The sequence below is a fragment of the Heliconius melpomene genome, chromosome 1, assembly GCF_056956725.1.
Source record: "Heliconius melpomene rosina isolate 202511_hmr_F chromosome 1, ASM5695672v1, whole genome shotgun sequence".
Taxonomy (NCBI): Eukaryota; Metazoa; Arthropoda; class Insecta; order Lepidoptera; family Nymphalidae; genus Heliconius; species Heliconius melpomene.
The window spans coordinates 5,378,175-5,396,798 of record NC_140389.1 but is presented as its reverse complement, the minus strand read 5'-3'; the positions used below and the strand labels follow the sequence as shown (position 1 = coordinate 5,396,798).

The 18,624-nt window shown below is 32.2% G+C and overlaps 2 protein-coding genes across 4 annotated transcripts; one reads left to right on the top strand and one right to left on the bottom strand.

Annotated features, from left to right (window-relative positions):
* The first annotated feature begins 114 nt into the window (after positions 1-114).
* Positions 115-4,677, top strand: LOC146541071 (uncharacterized). Of its 2 annotated transcripts, none has more exons than XM_085191615.1 (2): positions 115-288; positions 519-4,677. In XM_085191615.1, the coding sequence occupies exon 2, from the start codon at positions 530-532 to the stop codon at positions 4,067-4,069; it is 3,540 nt and encodes a 1,179-aa protein (XP_085047741.1). In that variant the 5' UTR covers positions 115-288; positions 519-529; the 3' UTR covers positions 4,070-4,677. The 2 variants fall into 2 exon arrangements, with proteins under 2 accessions (XP_085047741.1, XP_085047733.1); XM_085191607.1 differs by having other exon boundaries at positions 121-288; positions 530-4,676.
* A 436-nt stretch (positions 4,678-5,113) lies between these two features.
* Positions 5,114-18,455, bottom strand: Opa1 (Opa1 mitochondrial dynamin like GTPase). 2 transcript variants are annotated; one of them, XM_085191648.1, is made up of 21 exons: positions 18,150-18,455; positions 17,782-18,001; positions 17,206-17,341; positions 16,452-16,595; positions 15,936-16,025; positions 13,189-13,340; positions 12,772-12,953; positions 12,439-12,549; positions 11,678-11,906; positions 11,277-11,408; positions 11,047-11,192; positions 10,576-10,737; positions 10,277-10,464; positions 8,871-9,085; positions 8,354-8,495; positions 7,794-7,918; positions 6,998-7,086; positions 6,614-6,692; positions 6,160-6,294; positions 5,598-5,667; positions 5,114-5,268 (listed from the first exon to the last, which is right to left on the bottom strand). In XM_085191648.1, exons 1-21 carry the CDS (start codon positions 18,176-18,178, stop codon positions 5,204-5,206), a joined length of 2,841 nt encoding a protein of 946 aa, XP_085047774.1. In that variant the 5' UTR covers positions 18,179-18,455; the 3' UTR covers positions 5,114-5,203. The 2 variants fall into 2 exon arrangements, with proteins under 2 accessions (XP_085047774.1, XP_085047784.1); XM_085191658.1 differs by having other exon boundaries at positions 16,452-16,568.
* Positions 18,456-18,624: the final 169 nt, after the last annotated feature.

Sequence of the window (18,624 nt, the reverse complement as noted above, 5' to 3'; positions counted from 1 at the left end):
AATAAAGAAACAATTAAATATAATTGATAAATACTATTAATATAATATTTTAGCTATATAATTAATTAAAAACATAGACGCATTACACTGAATGTTTTTGCCTGGTGACTGAAGTAACTATGAAACTTGTCAATTTCAACCGATCTCTCGAATTCACTCGTCGCGCCAATCTGTGGCGCCAATCCACAAATGAACTCATTTTAGTCATCGATATAAAAACTTTAATAAGAAAAAGTCATTAGTAAACTCTGTTTATTTTACATCTTATTCTAACGACGCTGTTTTAAAGTAAGTATACACTTGTTGTTAATTAGACTAGAAATTTATTTATTTATTTCGTATATTACCCAGTTATAGATGCTTATTTATATTTATACAAAATTATTTAAATATAATATTGAACTTATAATAAGTAGTTTAATATAAATATATATTCTACGTCATTGATATCTTCTTGGAATGTATTGTGGTTTGATTGATGCAATTTACCATAGAATAACAAGTAGAAGTAAATGTAGCATAATTTCAGATGGGAGTGGAAACACCAATCGTCTTGTGTGGATCCAACCTGAAGGAACGACATCGACATCTTAATAATATGGTCACGCATGCATTTGAAACGGGAATTCCTATCGAAGATATTATTAAATTGCCCGAGTTCTCACCCATTGATCGAGTATTTAAAATAGATCTAGCTTCTAAATATAAACATGTAGACTTTGTTTTGCAGAACCTAAAATGTGATTGTATGCTTTACGTAAGCAGATGTTTCAAATGTTTATGGCTTTTAAATCCGGAATATAAAAACATAATCAATCCTTCGTATCTTGAAAATTCCCTATATCCTGAAATGATTCTGCCAGCCAAAAACAAAATGAAAAACTGGTTGTACTTAAATTTAAAAGATAAACAAACATGTGAAGAGTTTTACAATTATTACAAATCTAATTTCGATTATGCTATTAAATTTTTTTGGCATTGCTCCAATGAATTTATTCTTAGTGAGTTCCCACACATTATAGACAAATTGAAGTCTAGGCAATTAAAAATAGTTTTTGAGGCGTGTCCTGAAGCGTGCAAATTATATTTTGAAATGTTACCTAATAATAATGCAGCACTCACTAGATACATTAACGACGAGCAAAACTATTTTAGAAATATAAAATATCTCTTAAAATCGAATGCTAATGTATACTTGGATATAGTGGAAAAATATTTTAACAAAAATATATCTAAACCCTTTAATTCTATTACAACGCAATTTATACTTAAAAAATGTAAAAGTAGGATATTTGCTAAAATTGAACTTTACGTATCTTGTCTTCTTCATATGAAAACTTTAGCCGACACTTTAAATAGTGACGAAGCAAAGCAACTCGTTTTACAATTGGCCAGAGCTTCGTATCTTGAATATTGGTTTTCCTACAAAGCAGTGGAACCACTTATAAAGCGCGTAAATGTACAGGAAAGAGCTCAATTTAAAAAACAAGTGTTTATAGACAAATTGATAGACAATAAAGTTAAAGAATGGCCTTACGAAATACCAGAGCCTCTCAAACTTGAAGTTGTAGAAGAAAATGATTTACTTATAGATGCAGATCCTCAATCATCATTTGCCTCTTTCAGACAGTGTAATAAGCGTAAAATTCGTAAGAAATGTGCAAAATATGCATGTGACATAGTTTCAACCGGAAAATCACCTTTAGATCTCTTGTTCAATCGTTACCGTTTCGATGGATTCGAACGTACCTTTGTTGAATTAAAAACAAAGTTACTAACTGAAAGTACCATACAAGGAAGGCTTAATATAATGTTGGTACTTGTTAGTAAAAGCGGAGGTGTTCCAGAACAATTAGCAAAGTTGTTAAATTTTCTAGTAAAGAAACATATAAATGAGCCCACAACATTTCGAATAGCGGTCATTAGATCATTTGTCAACAGGCAATGTATTTGGCGCCTCCATGACAAATCTTGGGATCTTCTCATGCAGTTTGGTAGAGGCCTAGGTTTTGATGATATGACCGCAGAACAATTTTGTCGAGAAGGACTTCACGCAGTTATAATACGGCACCTATTAACTAATACTCCTATTCCTCAATATTTACTGACAGCATTTTTAAATGAACATTCGATTTTTACAGAATATAAATTAAGCAAAGCCGAAAAAGTTATAATTGCTAAAAATTTACCTCCACTTTTCATACCTTCAAACCCTAACGCTTTCATAAAAGCCTTAACAGAATACAAGATGTGTCTTGATGATTTTCCTGAAGTAAAGGATATACTTGTCAAACTAGCTCGGGAAGACACCAATGTACTTGAGCTTCTGTTCAAGAATAGAATGCTTCGCCGGGAGCTCTTCCGCGAAACATTTGCCATTGGACAAACTGAAGAGGCGTACATAAATGTCCTTCGACACGATGTATCGCCGTTAAATTTTGGAAAATTGTTTATTACGTTAATTAAGGAAAAAGGTCGAGTATTATATTATGATAAATTTTTGCGCCTTTTACTGTTGTATTTTGGCGAGGCTGGTGGTCTAGCAGACATGCATAAGATATGTCTAGAGGAGCAGATAAAAAGCGATATGACGCCAATATTCGTAAGACCTCTTTGCATTCTGTCTTCTGATAAATTGATATTGTCACGTATTTTAGAGTTAAACAGTAAGAATATAAGTGCACCGAGTGATAAATTGCATAGACGAGTGGCAGCGGCATTCAGGGCAAATGCTCAAAAGGCTTATCCACCTCTGAACATAGATGAGCTTGACTGGCGCTGGCTTGGAGCTAAAGCAGTTGCCAATAATATATTAATTTGTAGACAAAAAGATCATCAATTATATTTGACTAAATTATTAGAGTGGCCACATGCTGCTAAGATTTCGTTTCGTCTAGCTTACGGAACGAAATACGCGGTAGATACTTTTTTAAAAATTTGTTCGTATAGACCAGTAGCGTCTCTCAAAATAGCTCTATCGAAATTTATTAACGATAAAGATATCTTGCCCAGTGTGTGGACTGCTGTCAAATCTATAATTGAAAATATAGATTTATCTAAGAAACCAAAATTATTAAAGAAAATGAACTACCCGCCATCTATTCCTAGTTCTATAGAAACTGATTATCGAATTGTAATGTTCAAAATTTGTCGCAAGTTTGATAAAGATCTGGCTCAGCACCATTTAAATGAATTGAAGCCACTTCTTCCTAAAGTGGATAAAACCTTTATTTATGAAATAGCCATTGAATTTATAAAAGACCTACTCACTCCAGAAAAATGTACGGAAAAACTTGATAATTGTGAATGTGAGTACGTATTTGTTATTAGCAAAATTTTGCTTCTAAGTGAATCCGAAGAAACACAAAAGTATGCGATTGATAATGTTTGCGTCCCATTCTTTGATGCTCTATATTCATTTGTGAAAACTAATGGGGAAAATAACATAACACGAATGTATCTAAAAGGATTTATATTTGCTTTAAAATTTACAAAAGCATTTTTGAGTGAGGATTATGTGAATCCATTCCCAGTGTTCGAGTCGATTCTCAAAAAGTTACGCCAAATTTGGCCAACTCAGGAATACTTCAGCAAATATGTTGAAATTCATTTAACTATGCTCTATTACAAGACTTTAAAACAGACTTTGAAGATAGACCCTGATATATTCAATGATACTAAAAAGACCAAAGAATGTATAAAAATCGTGGGGGCGCTATTTGGAAAATATATAGGTTTTGAAATTAAACAACTAGTGTCTACATATTTTGAATCTATCACAGATCTGTACAAGGTAGTTTTAAAATTTTATTTAGACGATTACTTCGTATTTCATCATCGGTATGATAACCGAGGTTTGTTTATAACGTTTGTTATTAAAGGTATGTTAGAAGCAAAAAACACTGAAGCTACAGTTTTAGCAGAGTATTTATTTATAAATTATCATTATTCAATTGAAAAAAACTTTTCTGAAGAAATATTGAAGATTTTAGAAGAATCGAACGATATTCAAGTAAAGTACTTGTTATATTCAGATGTTTATCCTGTGATTAATACGATTGACGTGTAACGTTGATTTTAAAATCTGTTATTTTTTATTATTTTGTGTTGTTAAAGATATATCGTGCCATTCACGCTTCACTCTTTCTACCAATCGCTTACACTACAAGTATGTAATATTTCGGAATAATTACCTGTGGAGTGCACACACACATTATGTTAAGTTAAAATGAAATTTACATTTTTAAAGAATTAAGAAGAATTTATTGCGACATTTTTTTATATAACATAAAGGAGTAGGAAGTATATTCTCTAGCCTATGATAATCATCCTCATTTATGTAAAAATATTTATTCTATATAAATGCACTTAATCGGTGCATCAAAACAATTGTGTCAACATACCTTTTAACAGGAATCGAGTCTAATTTTGTATCATAAACGTAGAAACACACAGATTTATTTTGTTTTAAACATACACACACAAGATCGAATTATTATTATACATTTAGACATAATTAAATAAAGGCAAAAGGCAAGGCATCTTGCAAATAATACATTTGTAAAATATTTTTGTGTGTATTATTTAAAAAATATATGCTTTCTTGCTTGTTAAAGATATTCTTATTTATGAGATTAAATAACATTTACAACTAAAAAAAATATAAATAAAATCTATAACTTCGTTTGAAACATATTGTTTTATTTTACCCAAAAACTTTCGACTATAATAATAACGAGTACAGTACCACACATATAATTTTAATTATAATTTATATGTCCTTAAAAATCTTCATTTATTCATAGAATACTAAACAATGTAACATATCCTTTCACATGCATTTGAATAATTATCGATTATAGCGATTATACTACATACTTGTAATCCGTAAAGATTTTTGAGATATTGCTTTTTATTGAAGAAGTTCTTCAGAGTAAAATAATTTATAGTGGTGAAACTCAACGTAACTCTTCGTCATTATCAAAGCGAGTAGTAATCAAACTTACGACTGTCGTACAAACTGAACCTCTATTGTAGTTAGTTATGCTACTTTTTAAAGATATATGAGAAATTGCTGTTTCTAAAAGAAGTTAATATAAATAATAAAAAACAATTTGTGCAACATTTTATTATAAATATAACTTAGATCGAGTTAAATATCAACAATAATACATGTAAGTATACTCCGACTCTACTCACTACTTCATTTCTCCTTATTTAAGGCTTCTATGAATTCTTCTAATCGTTCTTGCACTTGTCTGACGCGTTCTGTAATAAGAAAAAAAAGTAAAATAATAATATTGACAATCTCCGACACACAAAACTCAAACAAAATAAATAATGTTGTTAACGCGCGAATAGGACTGTCGATGGGTTTAGTGATTAGAGCGCTTGGTCGGTAAAAAAGAGGTGCGGGTTCATATGTTAATTTTTTTATACGTAAATTTAAAATTTACGTTATATTTAAAAATATTATCTGTAGTCTTTATTCACATATAATATATACATATTGTCATGTCAGAAGTGAGCCCTAAATAAACTGTAATTTATATATTATAATTTAGTATAATAAAATATATACAGATATGTATACATACTAAGTTCTTCCGCAAGTTCTACTCTTCTACCAGATAAAAGTTTCTTCTTTAGTTCAGGATCAGCTGCCATCTGCAAAAAATAGTATTAAAATGAAAAGTAAAGACCACAAATATAGATATAATGGGAATTTATAGTATAGTTTTTTCTGTGTTAAGACATTTCGTCAGAATGCTAGATATTGTGTGTTGAGTGATAGGGTACGCACACACATATATCGTAAGGTTTATTATAGTAATAAACAAAATAATCATAATCGGATTTGTAAAAGTAGAAATTGCTGCAGTAGTGAGACTGCTGTACTACTAGTGAAACAAAAAGAAAAGAAAGAGAAAAGTAGCTTTTAAAGAGTACATATTTACATTTTAAAAATTAAATTAAAAATTAAATCAGCTTCACGCTGTATCCCGCACACAGAAGGGAAGCCAGGGAACCTAGTGTTAAGACACCCAATCGGTTTACAGTCCCACCTTGTGCCCTTGCGCCACGATGACCTGTTCATTTTATTGTTATTATAGAAGAATATTAATTAAAAGCTATAGTAGTATTATTAAGTATAGTTACCTCGTCTAAGACGTCCCGCAGGGCGCGGTCGAGGCGCGCCGCCTCCCTGTTGGCTATCTGCTGCCGTAGCGCGTTGGCGGAGGCGCGCAGGGCGGCTTGTATGCGCCAGAACATTACCACTTCGCAACATTCCTTCTGTATATAGTGATAAATAGTTATTATATTTATAGGCTATAACTAAAAACAACGTTTGAAGTCTTAGCGTGAAGTTCGGTAGTATGTTATTACTTTTTTTAAATATTTTACAAAAACTAATATGGAAATAAATATGACTGATTGAATGTCATAAAAAATGCCATAAGCCATTTCATAGACTTCATTATAAAATGTAATAACATAATAATAATAATTAATCAAACATTGGCTTTATTTAAATAAAATTTAAAAGTATAAAAATATTTTATAAGTAATAAATTTAAATGTATTCAATACTATGTATATATGCTATATGTACCTCGGCTCCACTCTGGCTATATAAATAAAAGCTCTTCTTACAGTCTCGGGCGCGAGCCTGAGCGCCTTGGAGGAAGTTTCTGACAAAAATAATACATTTTATGTGTTAATAATATAATTTTTATATATTAATAGCTTTATTGTGGAATATCACTTTAAAAAGTCAAATATGTAACAGATAAAAAAGTTATAAATGACACTTTGTCTAATATATTAAAAAAAAAACATTTACTTATAATTATAATAAGGGACTAAATAACGAAGTCTATTGATAACCATGCCCTTGACCAAAACAACAGATAAAAATCAACAAAGAAACAAACAAAAATTTAAAATAACAACACCAGATACTCAAAAATTACAATGAACAAAAAAAAACACTTACTTAAGGTAAACAGGTCGCCACGTTTCTCGTATATATTCGTTGTCAACTTCGACTCCGCGACGACGTAAATTATCACGGACTGCGATTACCTATTAATAAAAAAATATTTTTTTTTTTATAATTTTGTATGTAGAAATATTTGTGGCGTCGCCCAGCAGTAGCGCGATGCGTAAATCAGTGGACACGCGCGGGGCGAGCCCCCGCTCGCCGAGAATCTGCTCCGAGTAGGCCGTCGCACACGCACGTGTTCCCGAGGCCATTCCAACCAGACCTGCGTTCCTCATCCGCTTTGCTTTAGCATATTATAGTCACAAAATCTTCCTCCATCTCATCTCATTTAAACGTACTGATTACTTTGGAGCTGTTGCTCACAACTATAAACGACATACCTATACAGTGTGTCACTTTGACACCCCCTCCAGGAAGCTGACAAAACCTACTCATATTTAATAATAATAATAATAATATCGAAACTTTTAAATTTGAAAATAAAAAAGTTTGGCTCAAAGAACCCTATTTTCATATATCAAGTATATATAAGGACTCCATTATTCGCTATTCTATTTATTTATTAAAATGTATTTAAATAACATTATTATTTCCCTTTTACCAATGTAACAAGATAAAGTGCAGAATTGAGTTCCATTACTTAATACGCAATGCTTCAAAAATTCGAACGGACTGTCTTAACACTGGGTTCACTCTGTGTGCGTATTTTTCTCAATTATTCACATCTTTGCTGTTCTTCCGAAAAGTTGAAAAAAATATAAACAGATCAATAATGACATCAGCCTACCTCATCATAAGCCAAATTCGGCCTACCAGTGCCTAAAGTCTCTAGCTCTCGTCGTACAGCATCACGCCTTTGCTGTTCCTCTGAGGAGTTGGTCCAGCGCAGCCAGCGTTCACGGAACCCTGGACCTGAGGCGAAAAGGAAATAAATATAACGAAAGAAATAATACGGAAAGAAATACGTTCAATTTTTTATACGTTTTCTGAAAAATATTTCTTATGATATTTTTTTAACTTAAAGTGATTTAACATAGCCAATTTACATATATAACAATATTTAATAGAAAGACGTAAAAAAAAGTTAAAACGATAAGCGATAATAATTTTTTTTTTTTATCATTTATTTATAAAAGAGCAAAGGAAAGTGCAGGACATATTATGCAATTTAGTTCAAAAACATGTAAAAAACGCATACATTGTTAAAGTTTTACTCATTATACTCAAATATCCTTACCTATATACATGTATGTATGTATATGTGAATAAAAAAAAATGTTGCTATCAAATAGTATTTAAATATAGTCTGAACAGTGTGCACCAGCACGTGCACATATGTGGACATACCAGTGAGTTCCCTGAGCTCCGCATCAACTTCCTTCATCTGGTCGCCGGTGGCCTGGTCCATGAGCGCGACGGCGGCGTCCCACTCCGAGCGCGACCGCACGCAGCGGTCCTGCAGCGCGTTCAGCTGCAGCACGCGCAGCACCTGCACGTGCACATGCACGTGTATACAAATAGTTAACCAATGTCTTTTTAGGACAATCCTGAACGTGTGACGTGAAATATTATTTTTTTCTAATTTAATGCCTATTGTTTTTCACGTGGCGAAAGTCTCGTCAATTGTAAGCCTTTTTTGTCTCGTAAGTTCAAATGAGAAGTTATTTAATATTTAGTATAATTTAAAATTTAATTTTATTATTAGGATGGTTGTGAGTTGGATTTCCGCTGAGGAAGATTAGCCACTACTGGTAAACTAGATTTCTGGCAGAATACTCTGGACATAGATTTAACACTAGGTTTCCTCGACTAATTTACGCGGGATAAAGCATGAAGTTAAAAAAAATCCTAAGCCTACACTTACATCTTTAGCCCGATCTTCCCATTGGTGTCTATTTAGGGCCTCCTCCACCGCCGCCCTTTTCACAGGTTCATATATTGGATCGGAATCCGTTGCTCTTGATAATAGTTCTTCAAATTCTTCCTTCAGAGCCTGCCTTCCAGCCTCTATGGATAGTTGGGCTAATTCATTTTCAGCCCATTCACGAAGCTTTATGTCTACTGCTGTGTTGAATTTGTCTGGAAATTGTTTTTATTTTATAATTTTTTTGTGTGTAAGTCGACAAATATGTATTGTATTTTTTTTAAATAATTAATAGTTGTATATGTCACCGTAATATTATAAACTTCGTTATATTACAGTCTCTCCAATCTAAGACAAAGGAACTCAATTAGTAATGTCTTACCAGACCTGAATAATATAAGTGTAATAATGTAAACTATATAATTGTGAAAATGCTCATTTAATATGGAGTAAAAAAAGTTAAAAACGTTAATTTCTAACATTACATGGATGTGGTTATTTCGAAGTTAATAATTCTAGAAGTAAAGAAGAATATCTTAAATTAAAAAGAAATTCAGATATCATAAAAAATAGAGATGTTAGCACAAAATAATATTAACAACTAATTTTAAGTTAAAAAGTAAAACAATCTACCAACTATCAATATACCTAAAAAAGAAGACATATTTTTTTTTAAATGGTGAACAACAATTTATTTGCATTATTATTATGTAATTTATATCAAAAATAGTTTATTCACTCAAAAACACTCTATACACTATTATATTCTATACACTCAAAAACAGCTAAAGTACCACAGATTACAATATATGAAATAATATTTATACAACTACAGATAGTTAATGATTTCCCCCATAGATACAAAATTAATTAGAATTCTTACTATAATCTAAATCGTATGGTTCTTTCATGCCCATAGTGCTACTTCCTTTTTGCTTATATTTCAGTTGATATGGTACTGGAAGACATTATAAGGTTACATTTATTTTTTATATATTATTATTTTATTTTTTTATGAAAGAAATATAGTCAAGAGATAAGTTTAAATTGTCTTCAAATGTAATGTAATAATTTTTTTAAGTACATACTTTTATGACATTTGTTGATGGATAATGTATTGTAGTGTGAAGAACATAGTTGCCATTGAAAGAGGATGAAACAAATAGGAGGTGAACTCACTTCCTATATTAAGTATTGGAGTGTATTATAGGTGAGTGTATGGTTTGTGTATTGTGGGCAAGCGTTCATGTATCTTTATTTGTAATTATTACGTGCTAGTATCTCTCACAACTGAAACTGGCAAAAACGATGAGTGCAGAACACAGCGAAGCGGAGAGAGGCTGCTCTTTATTCCTGATATATTTATTGTATGAAAGTTTATATATAGTAAGTATTGTACTACTCACCAGCATCTCTAACAACAGCAGCGGGCAAGTATACCCCATGCAGTACGCGCTGCGCGGCAGCCGCCCATAGCGAGGCGGACAGGCGCTGCTCCCATATCGCGGCCGGCACTGCCGATAGCTCCGCGGACTGGTCGAGCAGCGAGGCGCGGGCGCGCTCAAATAGCTCGTCGCGGTCTAGTTCACGTTGTCTGTTCACAAAAATATTTTTTAATTTGAAAAAGTAGTTCCCGAGATTAGCGCGTTTATTCAAATAAACTCTTTAGATTTATCATATTAGTATAGACCTATTTTATACTTACCTAGTGAAAGTATTCTTCCATTCAGTCTCTAAATTGAACCTCATAGCCTTAAACGCATCAGCCTGTTGCTCCACTGAGTCGCGCACCATACGCCAAAAACAATCAGCTACGCCTAGCGCTAAGTTACGCGTCGTGACCTGCGCTGCGGATACTAATCCCGCTCTGTTGAAGGAAAGGAATATTTTAGTATTTTTATATATGTAATTGTTTGTTTTGCATATTTTAATTTATTGGTATTAAGTAATTGAAGAAAGAAGAAATATTTCATGTTTAAAATATTTTAGTATTTTTATAAATTTAAATACTTCCCATGATAGTGATCGTACTTACATTAATATCACATAATATTCTTTATAGTTCCAAATTACAACATTATCATTCATAAAATACTTATAAAAACAATTTGATCTATGATTTAATAAAATTTCAAATCAGCAACAAAAAAAGTACAAAAAATACTAAAAAACTTACTTAAATAGTTTGGAAGTGCTGAAGAACCGTTCCTCATACTCCCTTATACTTTGTATGGAATCGTCTTTCCTACTACGACCCGTTACTACTGCGTAATAACCGAGTGCTTTCATTGGGAATAACTTGCCTTCTAGAATACGACGTATCTGGGGAGTTTGAATGTAAACTATATTATGCTGGAAGTGTGGCTTCAATTTTTACATTAATTTTTTAATCAAAAGATACAGTACCCGATTAGGATTAGCAAGATTTTCTTCAGCGAGGTCCACCTTAGTGAGGACAAATATGGTCCTTTTGCCTTGAGGGTCACAGGACGCTACTAAATCTGTCACATTACTCCTTTCCGCGTCTACCGAGCCATCCTGTAATATTATATAGGGTATTTATATTAATAAATAATAAGTAATTTAAATTTGCACAAAATGATATTATGAGTTTTGTTTCATGGTCTTCAATTGTAGTTGATTTTTGTGGGTTTTGTATAAATAAATAGATAAAATAATCTATAACGTGTTAGACTTTCATTCAGAGAAATATTCTTATTATTACTTTTTTCATAGTTTGTCACGGCAAAGCACAATATTAGATTCAGTAAACTACTCCAAATATAATAAAAAAAACCTACACATACCTGTATACACAATATAATCGCATTCGGATTGTCCATATACTGTTTAGTTATATCAGCTATAGCCTGCCTGGTATCGGGCGCCATGTCAGTGGTCTGCGTCGCTATGACCCCGGGCAGGTCCACCAGCACCATGCGAGGCAAGCCGGGGCCTCGCACCGACATCGCTATTACTGAGGACGATACTGTGCGACCGCCGCGGACACTGTTACGCATGCGGAGTTCTACTTCCCTGTAATTGACAGATATATTGGTTAATGATACATATTTTTTCACAGTGTGCCCCAGTGTGACAAAATGTTCCCTATAGTGCCCCAAATTGTAAAGTTATACGATATAAAGCGACAATTTATTGTAAGCATTTTGAAGGAACTCAAGCATGAACAGAAAGGTAATTTAGGGACCTATAATTTGTCACAATATGCCCTATACCATGATACAATGTGCTCCATAACAACGGGAAAAGTAAAACTATTGGATATAAAGCGACATTGTATTGTAATAACTTGAAAGAGGCTGTATAAGCTCCGTATATACTAGAGCACATTCAGAGTTTGACTTCCCTATACATAATGTGAACAATGGTTAGTGACCTATAGTTTGTCGCAATATGCCCCATATTGTGACACAATAAGCCCATCCCATATCATCACAATCCACACATATCATTCCAAGTATTTGTGAGTTGCTAAACAAATAATATAAATATAACAACAATAAAAAAAACACTAATGTCTAAAACATAATATATATACAAGACTTACTTGCGCAAATCCGCTAAGTCCGACTCTTTATTGAGATCAAACTCCCTCGATGAATCCCTGAACTGCGCCACGTGATATGGACCTTCTGACAGTGTCACTTTGACTGGAGCTCTGAAATATTATTAGTATATAACTATTATTAATTTATTTTAAGTATTGGATAAATTTATACCAAAATAAGAACAATTGTATTCTATACCAACAACCTCATGTTCAATTATGAACTCCTAGTACCCACTAGTCAAATTTACTTTGGAAATGTCTGACTAATAAACGCGATGGTTGCGTTGTGTTCCGCAAAGTCTCAAACTCAGGGTAAGTGCCTCAACCCACCTGGTGCACATCTCCCCGGCGCCCCTGGGGAAGATCCTGGCCTGAGCGATCATTTCCAGCACGGAGGTCTTGCCGGCGGACTGGTCGCCCACTACCACCACGCGCGGCAGCCGGCCCGCTTCGCCCGACTCCCACCCGGACAGCTCGTCCAGCACGGCCGAATACATGTCTATGAGAGAGCGCTAGAAACGCAAACATATAAAAACATACGTAAATGTGTACTACCTCAAATGTTTATACTTAAAAAATTAACAACTACATATTATATACAAAATATAATATGTAGTAATTTAGAAGTTTTAATTACGATCGATAGCAATCAATCAATCAATGCTATATGCATATACAGCAGGGTAAGTAATTCGCACAATCGCGCGCTTAAACGCCAAAAAATCCATCATTTTTCGAATCTCTTACCTTCATTTTTTTAGCAGATGGCTGTCTCCCCTGCCTCAACAACATATTCTGTTGCCGCAACTCTCTGTTCTCCTGTTCGAGGCGTTGTAGCTCTCTTTGATATCGCGCTTGGAGTGATAAGACCTCTTCTTGTAGTGCGTGGACCCGTTTTTCTTTGAAAGAAGGGAATTTGAATAATTTCTTTTTCATTATCTTTTTCTTTCATTTATATTTTTTCATTAAAATATTTTCTTTAACAATATTCTAACATTCATATTACAGTCGATTATAAATTATTAGATTGGACTTCAATATTGTAGTCTTAAATTCCAATTATATAAATATTGACACCTATAATAGAGGCTACCGCATAATTTTTGTAACAAAAAATTTACTCTGATAAATTAAGAAAACAACATTTTACGTTTAATAGTATCGAAATTTTTGATATCAGCTTCATAAAGCAGTACCAAATTTTTGTCTACTTTGCAAGAAACAAGAAATGCATAAAAACAAACAAAAAAATATTTTCAGTATAGTTTAGTCTTCACTAAGCTTGAAATTAGTTTTAATTTTCAGATTATTACTGAATCTAAATTCTAAAATAACTCACTAGTAATAAAACTCACAATATTAAATCTGCTAATTTACAATTTTAAAAAGTTCCCCGTTTCCGATGTAGACTACAATAAATAAATGCACTTTAAATCACTTACGTTAATAATTAAATGTCACAACAGAATGATACCAATGAAAGCATTTTCATTACTCTAAGAGTCACTTCCCAGAGTCGATTGTAATTAAGAATTAAGAATGTAATTTAATATGTAGACATAAAAAAATGTTGTGTAAAATAATACTGTAATTGAAAACTATAATGCTATGCAATTATCAAACACAAGGGGGAACGATTTTTTTTTTATTATTTTCATTTCTCCGCTCTGACAGACAAAATGAGGCGTTAAGTTTCGCTACTAAATTGGGCGGTGCGTGGGGGATGTAGTGTTTTAACACTAGGACCTCTATGGCAACCATGATATAAGCGGGATATAGCGTGAAAAGAAAAAATCGTCGTTGCGCTTGCCAAAACCGCTATGTGTTTTTAGTCAAGTTTCCAGTAGAGACAAAAAACTATCTTATTTATTAAATAATAGCTTTATCAAAAACTTATAAATGCAGTATGGTGACAAAATATATTATGTTTGAACTGAGATACAAGCGAAAATGATAAAATGTACCCTTCATCTGTAATAATTTTTTTTAACCATTTTGATGCACATATCAGATTTGTCTTGTAACCACCATTTCTTACAAGTGAAAAATATGCACATATCAGTTTTGTAAAAGAACATAATCGGATTTATTTAATGTTATTATGAGAATAATAACAATCTTAAAACAAATATGTATACTAATGATTAGTAATGATAAACGTACGGAATTGTTGGTTTGGCCCTTTTTTACGTGAAAACTGTTAATCTGATAACGATAAAACAGTATGGTACTGGTATATTAATCTTATTGTTATTAATACTAATAATAATTAACAAAAAAATGTTTAATAGAAAACTCGAAGGGTTGTTAGAAAGTGGTAAGGAAAGGTTTATAGATAGACTAAGCCTTTAATGCTTATCCCTTCAATAACTAGGTAAATTTAATTTTAATAAGCAGAGCGCGACAGTATTTCACACCAAAACACCGATTGGCCCTGAATAGGGCCCAGGTTCGGCTTCATATGGAGTACTCTTCTCATCTCTGGGCTGGTGCATCATCATGTAACAGCTTGACCCATTTGATACATACGCATCGTATACGACGTAGAGCCGTACGGAACGTTGATGAATGAATGATGTGTGAAAGGCTTGACAGGCTTGTATGCTTCAAACATGTGTGTCGTGATGTGCTTGTTCTACAGTAATGATTAAACTTGAACTTTTGGACCTAAACCTAAAACCACTCTCACAGGCTTGATGAATGAATGATGTGTGAAAGGCTTGTATGCTTCAAACATGTGTGTCGTGATGTGCTTGTTCTACAGTAATGATTACACTTGAACTTTTGGACCTAAACCTAAAACCACTCTCACAGGCTTCTTACAGAAGCCGACTTACAAGAAGGATTTCTTGGTTTACTTTCAGAAGATGATTCTGGTTTGGTGGCATACAATTCCTTTATCCATGAATTAAAAGTATCGTTAGTTAAGTGTCTTCTACAATTGTATTAGGTACGCCTTTCCTATAACTCTCTGCTTCGTATTAAAGTCGAACTTTTTTATTGTTGTATATTTTATCAATATCCATCTCCTTGAAGTTTTCTCCAGCTTATTTATCTAATATGAAGTGACCAGTTCCGAGTTCGGCTGACTTCCGCCTTACAAATTCTCCAGTAGCTTCATCTAGATACAAATGAATCATATTTTCAACCAATACTATACCTGCTCGCTCTGAATCTGCTATTTCTATCGGCAATGACTGAGATTTGAGCTCTGCCTCATTATATACCGATAAGGTAGGGCTCGAGTGACGGTTCCCCTTAATGTATTACATTACATAACGTATTACATTCCTCATCGAATCATTGCTGCTGGATCATAAGTGCACATATTGATTTTGTTAAATCGACTTCTAGACGGAAATACTACATATTTGTTTTTGTAGGCTATGCAGAGTACTATTTTAATGCTATTTATCGAATAATAAAAAAAATTAAAAAATACACATAACGGTTTTGGCAAGCGCACCAATGAAATATTATATAATTATTAGTACCGTAAGCCGCACTTTCTTCAGCGGCAGATCGTCCCGACGGCATTGGTTGAGGTTTACTTTGCAAATTGTTCACTATTTTTGGGGCTGGCTCTGTAATAGATAGAATGTTAAGGTATATAAGTAATTTGTTTTAATTTTAAAATAAGCAAAAGTTATTTTAATGAATATTTGTTGTATTATTTAGGTAAAACTTGAAACATTAAACTGCACTTATATCATTCTATATCTATATCTTTTTTATTTTAAAATTTGCATTAATATAAATTATATATAATTCTCTAGGTAGTAGGTGCATAATTTAAATATATACATCAAAAATTTATTATATCCACACCAAAAAAACAAATGACTTTCAAACAATATGTAAAGTAGCCCTAAAATTATCGAGCAACACATACAAAACATGTAAAAATAACGTAACACTTGTAAGGGTATATGATTATTGTTACAAACTCAACTCAAATAGACCATCTAGTCAAAAAGCTCAAAACAACTCAAAAACTTAAGCCCACCCACCTATTCGAGCAGCATTGGCATTAGTTGCAGCAGCAGCCACAGCATCTTCATATCTCTGGGCAATCCACTCTTTGAGTTCAGCAGCTCGATTCAAGCCGGCCTCTCGGAGACGAGGATCTGAGATTTCCAGCATCATTGGTACACCTAAAGTGTGTTTAGTTTTCATTCTCCGTATGGAGATTGTACATAAGGCCAAAAATTTGATTTAAACCTTTCCTACTAATATTATAAATGTGAAAGTTTGTTATGGAAGAAAGTTTGTTCTACTTTCATGCAAAAACTACTGAACGGATTTCGTTGAAACTTTTTAGTAATACAGTTTATACTATATCATAACACATAGGTTACAATTGTATCAAAAAAATGGTACAAAATACTATATTTACTTTAATTTTACTCATTTACATTTTACTTCTAAATTAATGTGATAGTTATAAATTAAAAATGTATTTCACAATGAATTAAAACTTTACATAAATTTATATGAACTACACATAATATTGCTCTCTAGTTTTGACATAAGAAAAATACAGAATTAAAATGTAACATGTGTATTTTGAGAAAAACACACACATCCATGTTAAACTAGTGAGAATAAACATAATGAACAACAAATATTTTTATGGAAATGATTAAAATCATTTAAAACAACAAAAAAATCTAAATCTACTGAAGAACTACAACAACAATTTTGCAATACACAAAAAATATTAAAACTACTTTTAAATTCCTTACTTATAATGTATTTACTTACCAATTTGCAGTTGGTCTCCAATTTTGTCTTTAGCGTTGATCAAGGTAGTGGTAAATTTATCCCATTGCTCATTATCCGGTAGTAGTTCATTCAGCCAACCCATGTCTGGGAGGCCATCTTTCCATTCTGAGTATTTCTTAAATAAATAATGGGAATATAATAAGAAGATTTTATTTCTTTGTATTTTTTAAATAAGTGGTAAAATAATTAAAAATATCTAATAATTCGAATAAATATTTTTTGTGTTAAGTATAGGAATTGAAAACTGCATTTTATTTTCATTCAAGAGTAAGCAAATGAAAATAGTTTATTTACGTGGGGAGAATTGAGCTCTTATTTATTTCCACCTTTTTTTGTTCTTATCATATAGTTCACATTTTTTGTGCAGTGTTTTGATCAAATAACTACTTTACAGTCCAAAAAAACACCTATTTTGTTAGCATTTTCATTTATTTGTATTGCCATTTGTCATTTACAAATATTATAAGATTTAATAATAGATAACTATTGGCTATAGTAAAAGGTTTTATTAACAAAATGTTTTACCGTATATGAACAAAATATTAACTCAAATACCTTATTCAATGTCATACCACCACCGACTGCTCCTCCAAGCAACAAATATCTTATTTTCAGTACTCCTCTGACAGCTCTAGCTACTAACATTCCATATTTTCTTCTCGGTATATGACTAGGATTGATTGGCTTATGAAATAATAAGCTACGACCACTGTATATAGAGAAAGCTACCGCTCGCTTGTCTATGCATGAATATGAAGGTTTTTTGAGAGATGACCTGAAACATTAAATTTTATTATATTGAGATAATATGAATATGTTATATTATAGAACTAAACAAATTTATTATAATTATTTCTTTATTTACTACATTTTATAGAAAGTCAATGTCAAATAAGTAACTTAAGTGTGTTTGTTTTTATTACCTCATATGATGGTTTAATATTCTCGACATTGTGTTAATCACTTCCAATGTTTATATTTAGGGCTAAACAATATCGATATATTTCTTAAAACATAATACTAATATTTTACTAACAAGATCATAACCTATGCCGGTCTAAAAGAATAATCACAACTGTATAAGAACTAAATATTGTAAATCACTAAATAATCGAAGTATATATATTACACAATCAGTTTCTAAATCATTGTAGATCACTTCATATTTTGAAAATTTGACAAACTACTGTCTGACTGCAAGGGCAATTTTCATTTTACCAATTTCAATTTAACGTTCCATTTTAGGCTATAGTGTTTAACTTTCAATTGAAAATGACTAAACTATTTGTAAATTGGTGCTGTAGAATGTGAATGACAATTATTTTAATTATCAGATTTTATTTAAACAATTGCAATAATAATACATGTTTGTAATATTATTAAAACATAGAAATAAAT

What these genes read in the sequence shown, in the direction of transcription:
- LOC146541071 (XM_085191615.1), top strand. Translation starts at nt 530, where the DNA reads ATGGGAGTGGAAACACCAATCGTCTTGTGTGGATCCAACCTGAAGGAA.
- Opa1 (XM_085191648.1), bottom strand. Translation starts at nt 18,178, where the DNA reads ATGTCGAGAATATTAAACCATCATATGAG. An exon ending in TGAAGAAAGTGCGGCTTACG is followed by an intron (nt 13,341 to 15,935) that starts GTACTAATAATT and finishes CTTCTTTCAAAG; the next exon opens with AAAAACGGGTCCACGCACTA. An exon ending in TGCGGGACGTCTTAGACGAG is followed by an intron (nt 5,668 to 6,159) that starts GTAACTATACTT and finishes TATTTTTTGCAG; the next exon opens with ATGGCAGCTGATCCTGAACT.